The sequence below is a fragment of the Orcinus orca genome, chromosome 2, assembly GCF_937001465.1.
Source record: "Orcinus orca chromosome 2, mOrcOrc1.1, whole genome shotgun sequence".
Lineage (NCBI taxonomy): Eukaryota > Metazoa > Chordata > Mammalia > Artiodactyla > Delphinidae > Orcinus > Orcinus orca.
The window spans coordinates 164,999,848-165,013,415 of record NC_064560.1 but is presented as its reverse complement, the minus strand read 5'-3'; the positions used below and the strand labels follow the sequence as shown (position 1 = coordinate 165,013,415).

Here is a 13,568-nt window from a genome sequence, read left to right as displayed (position 1 = left end):
ATAAAACTGCAGGTGGGACGGAGGGGCTGGCAGCACACAAAGGCTGAGGAGAGGGAGGCTCCGATCAAGGGGACACTCCAATTACTGTCTGGAAAGCAGGCTCAGGTCACGGTCCGGGTGGCAGGCGGAGTTTCGGGAAGTGTGAATTGTATTATTACTTTATGGCTCTTCTTCAGAACTGGGGAAAGGAGGTGATAAGGAGAAGAAAGGGGAAGAAAAGTGGAGGAAGCACTGGGAAGTTAGAGGATTCCAATCAGGAAGATGTCACTTTCACCGTGGGTACTGGGCTAAAGGTTACCTGCACCTTAAGAAGTTGAACTTAGTCCACTTTAATGACAGCAAGGGCGTGGAGAGTACAGTTGCTGGGAACACAAAGAGCACTTTACCCATTTCCTGATCACCTTGTGGAGTAACGTTTGTTTTAGATCCTTTGTTAGATTGACTCTCCCTCCTTTTTAAAGTTCACATTCCACCCTTGTCTTTCTCACACTCACAAATTCACAAATGCAGGAATAAGACAGACAAGTTTAGGCATGAATGACTGGTTTCACTTTTTTTTTTTTTTTTGCGGTACGCGGGCCTCTCACTGTTGTGGCCTCTCCCGTTGCGGAGCACAGGCTCCGGACGCGCAGGCTCAGCGGCCATGGCTCACGGGCCCAGCCGTTCCGCGGCATGTGGTATCTTCCCGGACCGGGGCACGAACCCGTGTCCCCTGCATCGGCAGGCAGACTCCCAACCACTGCGCCACCAGGGAAGCCCCGGTTTCACTTCTTCCACGAGGGTGGGGATGTGAGAGGGCCTCCCTTCAGACAGTCATACTGTTTATAACCCGCCAACACGATAGCTGTCCTGTGAGAACAGAGTTCTGCCGAATGGCTCTGAAGGACAGTGCCCCAGATTCCTCACCTAGTACAGGCATACTCAAAAGCACCACCAAGACAAGGTCCTATCATGCTCTAGAAAAGACACCAGCTGACAGGCCACTGCCCTCTCATTTTGTCCCACAAACCTCTTCTTGGAAACTTCTCATTTTGCCCTTCTTTCTTTGATCACTAGATGGAATATTTTACTTCTCTTCATTGAAGCCCTGAAGGGACAGTTCTCCAAACTGGACACACAGCTTGAGAACCCCAATGCTGAGGGATGTTCCCCGTAACTATTTTCCAAGCACTTGCATCATTTGAGAAGTAAATGTGGAATAGAGGTTAAGGGTCCCTACTGTCTGACCTTCTACTAAAGCTATGTCATCAATGGTGCTTTATTTCAAAACGGTAACCTGAGTGGTATAGTGGGACTCCCCTGGCATCCTTCTGCAGACTTCCTGCTAAATTAAGGCCATCCTTAATTTGACTCTTGAGAACTCAAGCCCTTCAAGATTCCTACTGTCAGAGCCAAGAGCTGGGGTATGGGTTTGTGGGCAGGACCAAGCATTGATGTTAGAGCAATAACTGCAGAGACAAACTGCTTCCCTGAAGAAATAAAATCAGAATTCATGTGGGATGCTAGCATGATTTGTTCATCTTTACAGTGCTATTGCCTGTTATGATGTCTAACAGCAGCGTCAGCTATCCTGGATGCTGGTATTATGGCACCGGCAACTTAGGGCCTGATATGCCAGAACAATGTGTTGGGTCTTCCCCAGGAGGCTCAAGTTGAGAGAATTATTTAGAGACTCCCAAAGGAATGGGAATTACAGTATAAGTGATTCTGCAGAGAGAGTCAGAAAGGGCCTTAGTGCTAGGAAGAGGGCTCCTCACTTGGTCAGGGAAATGCTGTTTGCTTCAGAAATGAGAAATTGTTTCCTTTTCTTTATTCTTCTTCTTGTTGGTCCCCTTTACATCCTCAGAAGTATCAGCTTATGGTCATAAACAGACACGGCAAAGCTTAATATAATCACCCACTTTCCTAGATAAACATAATCTTTTAATCAAATTTCCCTAGGGGCATTCAGGAAGTAAGGAGAAGTCCCATAAACAAGCCTTCCCAGAAGTGCTGAGATAATGCTACTCGATTTAGAGGAGGGACAGAGGGAATCTTTCCTCTGAGGGCTCTTACAAAAAATATGGCTTGGAATAAGTGATTTAGGGGGCCAAGATACATAGACTGAAACTGATGATTATTTCCATGACTATGTTCCCACCGTTGCATCTCCTTAGTTTAAGGAACACTGAGCCAAACCCTTATTGGTGATTTCAAATCTGGTGATTTCTTATAATCACCATCACAACCATCATCCAAATTACCATACACTATACTCCCACACTGCACTAAGTACTTTCTATATGCTAGGTTATTTAATCCTCATACGGACCCTGAGGAATTTTCATCTCTATTTAAAGAGAAGGTAACTGAGCAAGACACTTTTCAAGGACAAAGGGCTAGTGAGGGGCAGAGTTGAAAGTTAAACCCAGGTCAGTCTGACTCCAAAGCTTCTACTATTAACCACAACACAATAGTGCTTCCTTCTGTCTCAGAGTTTCTGCATTAAGACTGCTGAGCTGCCTCTCCACAGCAATGTATGACCTAATGACACTTTCACTTACATTATATCATTTGATTTTAAAACTCCGTAAAGGGGGCATGATTATGTCTGTTTTTCCACTGAAGAAACCAAGGTACTGACAGAATGACTTGCCCAATGTCCCACCATGAGCAGGTGGCAAAGCTAATTTCAGACCCAGGTCTCTTGATTTCCTTTCTACCCAACCATAGCATATCTCAAATAGAGACTTGTACTACAGTCAAGAAACATACATTTTAAAACTAAGAGCCTCAAATTCAGTCAAGTAAGTTAGCTTTTCTCAGGAAACAGAAGAATGAAACCGAAAGGATTCTTGTTACACTGAAATAAAGAACAGTGAATGTATACTTATTACTGATGACTTACAAGTAACAAACCATATCGGGCTCTTCCTAGACTATATCATATGTCAATTAATTACTACTGGGAGAACCCAAGATCATTTGAGGAAGACAGAGCTAGCTAAAACAACACGACAGCAAACAGGCTGAGCTCTGAACTCCAAGAGCCTAACCAGGTCGACCCCAGACCTGTACATCATGGAGCAGGTAGAGAAAGAATGAGGTGCTAGGACAAGTTCACATTCCCCACTACACCTACAGGTGATTTCTTCTTCTTCTTGTATCTCAGAAAGGGAAGCAAAGAAGACCAATGCCTTTGCCTGGTTCCCCTTTACTTAAACAGAGAAATATAGATGCAGTAGAACTGAGTTCAAGAGTTCTTTATTCTATTAGATCCATAAAAGAATTCTAGAAGATGATAAAGTATTGCAAAACACAGTACAATGCTGGTTTAATAATAATGAAATATATGGATAGGATCTTATGTTTAAAATTTTTGTAATACATTGTCTAAACCAGATAATTACACATTCTGCAAGAGATGAGGATATCAGGAGGGGCATATAAAATCATACTCTTGAGCTCCAAATGACTAAGTTGGAAGCATTAGCAAACTCCATGAAGGGACAATTCAGAAGCTATAATGGGCTTAGTGCTGCTATTTAAGGTAATGAAACATTTTCTCTGCTTTCTGGATTCATTTCACCAAACGATTTCCTCAGCAGGTCAGATATAGATTTGCAGAAAGTGGAAAGCATTTTCCAGGAATAAAACAACTGATCCTTAAGGAACAGCTGCCTTAACTTTTCTCAATAATAAATCTTGGTCTGACATGCCTAGATTCCTCAGAGTGCTGTCATTGATATCCTCAACCTCTTCCTAACCTTGCTAGACTCTGATACTTCACGTGTACTGAACACTATTACTGAGGGCATCACTGTACTAACTATGTAACCTGGACTAAGTTACTTCTTTGTGCCTCAGTTTCTCTGGCTCTAAAACTGGGCTAACAATAGTACCTACCCTCATGGAATTGTTAATGAGGATTAAACAACTGCTTAAAAAGGCCTTGGCACATAGTAAGTACTCAATAAACCTCAGCTGTTATCATTATTCCTGTTACAAAACAAAGCTTTTCCCTGATGTCAACAACTTTGCTCACTCAGTTCAGAATGTCTGAGATATGAATAGGAAAAAATTCTGTTTTAATGCCTGACCCTTAAGTTTTGATTTCATAATGAGAAGAACTAACTGAAACCATCTCATTCTGTCTAGAACTTTATATGCCTTCCAAAGCATTTTATATTCATTATTCATTTGGATCTTCTAACAATACTGTGAAGGAAGTATAACATCAATTTATACTAGTCCAATTTTATAGAAAGGGGACAATAAAGTCCAGAATAACACTTTGCTTAATGGTTATACTGCTAACAAATGGCAGAGGCCTAAATGCTAGGTTTTATGACACCCAAGCCAGAATTCTTTCAACTATGCAAGGTAAGATATTCTAAGATCCCTTTGGAGTAATTGAAACCATTCTATTTATATTAAATAAAGTCCACACTTTATTCAGATTTCCCTAGTTTTACCAAATGTTCTTTTTCTGGTGCAGGATCTCATCCGGGATACCACATTACACTTAATAGTCATGCTCTTTTTTGGCTGTGAGAGTTCCTCAGACTTCCTTGTCTTTGATGACCTTGACAGTTTTGAGGAGTACTGGTCAGGTATTTTCCTCAATTGGGATTCCTCTCTCAACTGGGATTTGTCTGAAGTTTTTCTCATGATTAGACTGGGGTTACGGGTTTTGGGGAGGAAGACCACAAAGGCAAAGTGTCATTCTCATCACATCATATCAAGAGTAATGCTATCAACGTGGCTCATCATCAATGATGATAATCTTGATCACCAGGCTAGTGTTTGTCAGGTTTCTCAGTGAAGTAAAAGTTAAAGTCTCTTTTCCCCCTTTCCATACTATACTCTTTGGAAGGAAGTCACTATGCAAACCCATACTTAAGGAGTGAGGAGTATCTACATACATTATTTGAAATTTTTCTGCGTGAGGGATTTGTCTATTCTCTCCAATATATGTATTTATTTATTCAGTCATTCATTTATATCAGTATGGACTCATGAATATTTATACTTTGGTTTATAATCCAATACTACTTTATTTTGTTGCTCAAACTGTTCCAACTTTGGTCTCTGGGAGCTCCTTCAGCTGGCTCTTCTGTCCCTTTGACACACTCCCAATCATTGGGATTTTTCATTTCAGCACTTCGCTTTTTTGTGGCTCAAGATGCTCCAAGCTCGTCCTGTGTATTTACTGCCCCAGTCCTAGACTCAGTCATTTCCCCAAGGAGTCCTAATTCCTTTACTGGAACCAAGATCTGGGCACTAGATGTGCTTTCCATCCTAGTTATTTTTCAGCCACATAGCTGGTAACAAAGGTGCTTCTTTCTGGCTGCACTGATGTGCACTGGGAACTTTAGCAGAAAAGCTCAGCTCTAGAGAACAGCAATCCCCTAAATTACTTTTTCTAACTTTTTTTTTTTTGGCCGTGCAACTTGATTTATGGGATCTTAGTTTCCGGACCAGGGATTGAACCCGGGTCATGGCAGTGAAAACGCCGAGTCCTAACCACTGGACAGCCAGGGAAGTCCCACTTTTTCTTTCAGAGAATAGGTAAGCCTAAGCAGAAAAAAATAATATGCAAATAATTTCCATTATAAACTAAGTTAGACAAACCATCAGGCTTGCTGTATTGTAAACCAACACCACATTGTGATTACAGAGCTGCAGAAGGATCCTTAGAATAACAGAGTCATTTGTCGGGGGTCGTCAGGGAGAATACTGATCGTATCTTCAGCTTTACCACATAACAGACACAGCATGGTATACTCCTAGAACAAGATAAAGTGCACAATTACCTTGAGGAACTGGGAGAAAGATGCTTCGTAACTTTCTCTGGTAAAACCGTTCTCTGTAAATTGTCATGGATATGGTGTCTGTACATTAGATCAATTTCTTCAACACCTATAAGCAATGTCTTAGGTTTAGTCTGTGTATCCCAGAGCCTTCTGTTTATATAAATTGAATACATGCTGACGCTCTATTTACTATGTATACGAGAATGTCACCTTGGAAATGCATGGCTATTTCCTGGACTTAGAAACACACATACTGGGCTTACTTAGTGCTGCTATTTAAAGTAATGAAGCAATTTGAGTGTGGGCCCCTGAGGACAAATTCCTGTTCTTAGAGTTGTTCCTTTCTAGAATATTCAACACTAATAAGCAACAGAAATGAGTTTTAAAACAACAAAAAAGGAAAAAAATTTCCAAACCCAAACAGCTATTTTTATCTACCCCAGAAAAAATAAACAATTATGTTAAATCCATTAGTATGTCATGTCTCATATTTAGATAGCTAGTTGTCTAGAATTTGATCTATTTAAGGAGCTTTTTGTTTCTTGGGTTTAACAAATGTCCAGACTGGTGACAGAAGTTATTTTGTTTTAGGCAAAAATCCTTAGGGCAAAGTCCTGTTCTTATAGCTGTTCCTTTCTAGAATATTTAATATGGTCATAAAGTACAGAAACATATTTCTTTCAAAACTTTTACTCTAAAGCTTTTTATCTTCTTTAGGAAAACAAGCATCTATACTAAATCTATTAGTATTTCCACATCTGACTTTGAGATTGTTGGCAGCCTGGAAATTGATCAGTCAAGGCAGTTTGTGTTTCATGGGTGTCTCACTAGAGAGAGGGTCACGAAGATAAACAGTGGCTACAGTACAAAGACTCAGAACCAGGCAACTGCCTTTCCATTTCCTACTAGAGAGTTCAGCAGGGAGACCTAGTTGTAGTAGTGGAAAGACTGTTTCTTAAAGACCACATTTAATTTTTTTTTTTTTTTTTTTTTGCGGTACACGGGCCTCTCACCGTTGTGGCCCCTCCCGCCACGGAGCACAGGCTCCAGACGCGCAGGCCCAGCGGCCACGGCCCACAGGCCCAGCCGCTCCGCGGCACGCGGGATCCTCCAGGACCAGGGCACGAACCCGTGTCCCCTGCATCGGCAGGCGGACTCTCAACCACTGCGCCACCAGGGAAGCCCCAGAGGGCACATTTAATTTTAAAGTCTATTCTACACAAACAGTAGAAACACAGGCTATAGCTCAGCAAACAAATATGAGTCTCATGAATCAAAAACAAAACTAAAATCTACTCTCTCCAAGGTTTTACTGCTTTCAAATCCTACTTTCACCTACCAGACATTACTAGTAGGATGTCACCCTCTCACTGGAAATGAAGAAAAAAGTAATAAAGTCAAAATGGGAAAATGTGTGAAGCTAGACAACTATTTGAGTTTTCAACCAATCTATCCATTGACAAGTTTTTATTAAGTGCCTAAAGGCTCTGCAATGCGCCAGGTGCGCCGGAAGACATGAGAGAAGGCAAGGACAAAGTCTGACCTTGCAAAACTTACAGTCTAACTTGGGAGAAAGGAAAAACCTAACACATGGTATAATCTGGAAAGGCTGTTAAATCAGTAAGACTGATTACACCTGTAATCTTTCATTTATAGGCAGTCTGGAATCCAAATTTCATTGTAGGTCAATTATTTGGAATTCAGAAGTAGTTTCCCACAGAGGTAACGTTGCACATGGCAGTTAGGTTCCCAGGGAAATCCAGGAAGTCTTTTAAATTTATACTGCACAAGTACTATAGAATCTAACCACATATAGCAGTGCTTCTGTGGGAAAATATGTCTAGAATTCTCACTTGGGATGCCAGGAACACATTCTCACTTGGGATGCCAGGAATATGATTGGATCAGGACATCCTTCACCCAAACTGACCAAGTTAGGAGAATCAGAATTCCCCCCAGTCATTCATGGAGACCTTCAAAGGCTCCACCTGGGCAAAGCCTGAGGGTAGAGATTTGGAAGGAAAGGTGGAGTGGTGGAATCACCTTTGGGCAAGATCAGATCCTTGTTTTATGCTGAGGGTCCCATGGGCCTTTTCCCTCTATTATTACCTGCTAATTCTGACCCTTAGTCCTCTCCTTCCCTGGTCCACAGAAGAACAGGGAGCAGTCTCACAGTTTCCCTCTTGTTTTCTGAGGCAAATATATAGTCCTTTTAATGGATTTTAGGGTGATATAAAAAATATCAGATACCTGTAATCATTTATAATTTATTTTCTGTTTAAACTCTGTACTTATGTCTCTATTTCCCCTCTACTCTTGCCATCAGAAAATCTTACTTTGTTTAACAATGGTTTTGTTAAAAATGAATTTGTTTAAAAACAGAATCCTTATCTTTTAGAGATTCATATTGAAATATTTACAGAAGTAGTAATATGTTTGGGATTTGCTTCAAAGTAATCCTGTGGGGAGATATGGAAATGGTGAGGTACAAATAAAGCAAACTGAAGCTGGGTATTGGAGATTAATACACTATTCTGCCTACTTTTGATTATGTTTAAATTTCCCATAAGACATTTAAAACAAAACAAAATATTACCAATGGTGGGAATCCCATCTTGAACCTCAATGGCTGCTGGAATAAGATGGGGGCTGGAATGGGGTGGGGCTGAGGAAAGTAAGTCACAGCGGCTGAGTATGAAGAGTTCTTGGGTTCATCAGACTAAGATGGAAGTTACCAGCTGGCCAGTCACAGGAGTCGGGGCCTGCTGTAGGTACAAGAAGAGCTCAGTAAAGGGAGAAAGCAGTATGGGCTGAACTTTTAAGAATAAGAAGGAGATAGAATTTAAGTTCAGCTTGAAAGAGGTAAGATTTAGTTGGCTTGAAGGTAGTGAAAGGGACACGTTAAGTCAAGGAAAAAGCACGAATAAAGACAGTGATATGGAATAGAGCAAGCACATCGCATATGGAGTAGCAGAGGAGTGACAGGATGATGTGTTTCCAGAAGATTAATTTGAGGGCAGTACGCACGACTATACTGTGGGGACTGCTGCAGTAATTTAGGTTTCAGCAGTATGGTCCGTGATACGAGGGGTGGCAGTGGAGACAGACAAAAGCAAGAGAAACTAAGGAAGAAAGGAGGGCATTAGGGTTAAAGAAGGAGATCCGGGAGATATCCGATAGGTTTCATCAGGCACTGAGGGTGCGTTTGCTCAATGTCTGGGGGAGTACAGAGAAGGTTCCTAGACCAGAGACCAAAGCTCAGGGGAAAAGCAGTTAGGGAGAAACAGGAGAGGAAACCAGAGAGTAAGCAAAGGAACAGTCAAAATGATTTAAAAAGAAAGAAAAAAGTCTAGATCTATGGACCCCAGGGGAAGAAATGCTTCAAAAAGACAATGGTGGGCTTCCCTGGTGGCGCAGTGGTTGAGAGTCTGCCTGCCGATGCAGGGGACACGGGTTCGTGCCCCGGTCCGGGAAGATCCCACATGCCGCGGAGCGGCTGGGCCCGTGAGCCATGGCCGCTGAGCCTGCACGTCTGGAGCCTGTGCTCTGCAATGGGAGAGGCACGCATACCTCAAAAAAAAAAAAAAAAAAGACAATGGTCATCAAAACCAGATCCAGAAGAGATATTAAGAGAGAGAAGAACTGAGGCAAGGTCCCAGGATTTGGCCACCTTATAGGAAATCTATGAGAGAACAGTTTTAGTAAAGTGAAAATGAAAACCAGTTTGTAGGTTGTTAGGAGGAGCACAGGGAAATAAGGGAAATAGGGTAAAGAGCTACTCAAGGAAAGAAGCAAAAGGAGAGATGATCAGAGGATGAATCAAAGAGGCAGCTGAGTGAAACAAAAGGATTTTAATTTATTTCTAATAAATAAAGAAGAACTAAATATATTTAATGTAAAAATGCTTTAAATCTCACAGAGAAAAGAGGATGCTAGGAAGAGAGAAGATAACATGAGATTCCTGAGGAAATGCAGTGGGGGTAGCCATAGAGAGGAGGAAATAAAAATCTCTACTACAGGAGGGAAGGAAGAGGGTCTAAAGTTGGGGCAATGCTATGAATGGTGTGCAAAAGGAGAGTAGTGAGAAACGAGGGAAAGGGAGGCTGGCCAGCCCAGCAAGAACCTGGGGAAAGGGAGCTTGGATATTATACCATAGCTGAAGGTGAACTACGGAAAGGCCAATGAGGTAGTCTGAAAGCATTATTTTAAGAAAAATATGCTGGTGGCAGAATATAGAATATGGGGGACAGGGGGAGTGGATGTTGGGAGAGAAAGGACTGGCAGTGGAGAGTCTAGTTTAAGAGTTTTTTCCAAGAGAATTCCACATTATATAGGCATTGTGACTGTAGCCATCTTCCTTTAGCTTCTTCCTACCCCAAAGGAACTTCTGGGGAGCTTTGAAAATGGCTGTGCTCAGTCATAAAGGAAAATCAGCTAGACTTTGGTCTCATGGCAGTGACACACAATGGCTCAATTAGGGTATAAACAGGCAATCTCAATATCCACTTACAGACTCTAAAAAGCTCACAGGAGCTTCAGGAACTGCTGCAAAATAGCTATAAGCACTCCCTTCCTCCCATGAACGGACAGAGCTGCTTGTTTAAGCCCCCGACATGTTCATTCCCCTATTTGGCCACTATTCATTCACTGAGATCTCGATTTTGCCGTAAGTGACATCTATCATATAAGTATCTTTGAGGCATAATTTTTGGATCCTGGGGAGATGTGGTCAGGATGTTGTTAAGATGGACCACAAGATATTAGACCAGATTCTGACAGGTGACTAAGTGCCTTCTTTCACACTGAAATAAGAATGAATGAAAGTGGTTATACTATTTTATAAGATTCTGCTGTAGAAGATTTTTTTTCCCCTAATTATATAGTACCACCCAAATTTAAAGGATTAAAAAAAATTCCCTTGCCTGTTAAAACTCTTACCTCACATTTATATCCTCTGGATGAACATGTAGTTCACACTAAATAAGTAACTCAATCTGAGGGCTTGAAAGCTGAGGCAGTGAGGGACAGATACAGGTAAGTGTGTCCTCATGCTTTCCAGTTTGCCCTTGGCTCTCCCTCACTGTCCAGCTTTTCTTCCTGGTCATTAGACCTGTGAATCTTCAGCAACTTCAGGCCTACACCAGCCTGTAGAATTCTGTAGAATTCTTCACATGCTCTCAGAATTGTATAAGGACTAATCCTTATACTACATCCGTATTCTCTATCCTTATATGGTTCAGCTTCTCTCCTCCAACCATGATACACCTATCTTGTCATTTTACTTATCAAATAATATTAAAATATCCTATTGCAATTGAGACTACAGAGTTGCTTGACTCTACAGGTCTATAAGGGAAGCAAAGATAATCTCGTTAGCATGATTTCCACGCTCAGCAAGTACGGTGGCAGTGGGCAGGCCAACACTTAAAGCCAAGAATTGTGCAATCATGTAACTGGGTAGAGAAAAAAGAGGCACAATAGTAACCTCATATGAAGCCACAATGTGCTGTTCTTTACAAGCAAAATGAGATATCATTTGTAAGGCATGTGTTTTGCTTTGTGACTGTTGTGAAGACAGGTTTGAACAGATCCACCCACATCTGAAGTGTCTCTCAACTTACACAAGTGGAAGACAGGGATGGTCTCCTCTAAGATTCACTAGTACTTCATTTATGAAGACTATACCTAGATTTTTCAAGGGTACTCTTATTGTTCCCCTCCCCCCGCAATAACATACCCACATTTACACATTTACCTGAAATTCATCCATGATACTGAACGTATACTCATGCCTGGCTATTACATGATGACAATTCCTACAAAGATCTGCTGAAACAGAGAAAGACTTAATTAAGTCTTAGAAGGTGCCCTAAGACAGTAAAATTTCTAGTCTTAGCATGGTATTGCTTTGAAAGAATCTTAACTCTGTCATATTTAACACAGCAGGAAACCCATTATAATATCTACCTTGATAAAAAATCCAGACTCTGTCACACAGCAACACTATATAATTAAGAGCCTGAACTCAGAGACTTAATGTGCATATATTCATTCCTATTGAAAGCTCTCTAAGGTAATCAATTAACGGATATGTAAGTGTGTTTTTGAAACTAGCTGGACCTTTCTAACTATGTAGGAGCTTTTATTCTCAGGAATGATAGAAATTGTGCTACTAACCAATCATAAACAAAAAGCTAACACTAGATGTTAAACTGAATTTAGCAGTAAAAAAAGGCTCTAGTAAAAACAATACAGTAGTAATAACTATGATACATTGAGTGCTTAATGTGTGCCAGATACTGTTTTAAATACTTTGTAACTGTTTATTCACTTAATGTTCTCAGAAACCCAATGAGGTAGATACTACTCTTATCATGTTTGTAGGGATAAGGAAACAAAGGCACACTATGGATAAGAACTAGGAAGACCACAGCTGAGCTACAAAGTGTTGGAATCAGAATTCAAACCCAAGCTTTCTTGCTCCAGAGCCCTTGCTTTTGACCACTACCCTCTACTACCTGGAAAAAAATAGAGTTTAAAGGGGTACATGATACAGGAAAGAAAAAGATTCTTCTAATTTAGAACATTTTTTCCATAGTCTGACTCTATTCTAAAGGCTTAGTGTCTTTCGCACCTTTCTTTCAAAATATCATTATTTGCACATTTAATCCTCATATAGTCAGAACATACAAAAAAATCAGGAGACAAGCAAAAAGCAAATGTGAACAATTTAAATAGTTGCCATAAGATCTGGACACGAAAGTGCACATATACTTAATTTACTTGTAGAGATTCTTAGTGCCAACCTCAGAACTTATTTATTTTTATTATAGTTATTTGATTTCCTAGTATCAAGGATAAGGAATAGCATATGAAGGTAGCATACTTAATACTTACAGTAGCAAAAGAAAGAAACTATAAACTGACAGTAACAAAAGAGACAAAAGCTATAAAAGCAGAAACAAGACTAAAAAAACCATAGCATCCCAGAACCATTTAGTATAAGGGCAAACAGCCCTAAACACTTTAATAGCTGTTGGAGCACATCACTGTATTATATTATAGTAGAAAGTGAAAATTCACATGGAAGACCCTAAGTTAAAAAAAAAGTCCCTATATCTTGTTTCAGAAGACACAGTCTTTAAAGATAAACAAAAGAAAATTGGTGCCTGAATCATAAGCTTCAGTTATCTGCAAAAGTCATTTATGTGGAATATCTGATGATGCTACATAAATGAGATGTTACCAACATTTTCCTCTTAAAAAACTAACTAGTGATTTTGTGTTGCAATATGATAGTGAAACAGGCCTCATACGACTTTGCGCAACCTAACTCCCAAAAGCTGATACCTGCTAACGGGCTCAGATGGAAAAAAAGTCTACTTACGATCATAGGTAACTATTTCTTCTCCATCTTCCTCTTTCAAAGATTTGTTTGTGATCAGCATAAAGTCCCGCTTACTGCACACTGCACAGCCTATAAAGTTCAGCAAGAAAGATCCATTCTCCAGGCAGATGTTACCCTAAAATAAGAAAAACAGAATTTAGTTTTCTTTTTTGAGGGGATTTTAATTTTCTTATATTTCAAAATCCTTGGTGAAAATGATTAATAGACTTACAGTCTCTAAAGACAAAAAACATGGCCAGAATTTACTTGCTTGAAGTGTACACCAAGTAATTTTTGAAATTACTAGCTTTCCTCTAGAAGTGTTATTCATAGTAAATAAAACTGAAGAAGTGTTAGAGCTTAGGACTGCAACTGTGTTTAAGAGG

At 40.4% G+C, this 13,568-nt stretch overlaps 1 protein-coding gene across 13 annotated transcripts in view; it reads right to left on the bottom strand.

Moving 5' to 3' along the window:
• Positions 1 to 13,568, bottom strand: part of CHURC1 (churchill domain containing 1) — a 28,092-nt gene that overhangs the window by 4,702 nt on the left and 9,822 nt on the right. The window contains exons 2-5 of one of the 13 annotated variants that reach the window (XR_007475740.1): positions 13,183 to 13,318; positions 11,551 to 11,624; positions 8,392 to 8,560; positions 3,228 to 5,768 (exon numbers count right to left, since the gene is read on the bottom strand). Coding sequence is in view for 9 of the 13 variants with exons in the window: in XM_012531523.3 (XP_012386977.1) it covers positions 5,676 to 5,768; positions 11,551 to 11,624; positions 13,183 to 13,318 (303 nt within the window). In the remaining 4 variants the exon portion in view is untranslated. The other 12 variants (XR_007475742.1, XR_007475741.1, XR_007475743.1 and 9 more) reach the window with 12 other exon arrangements.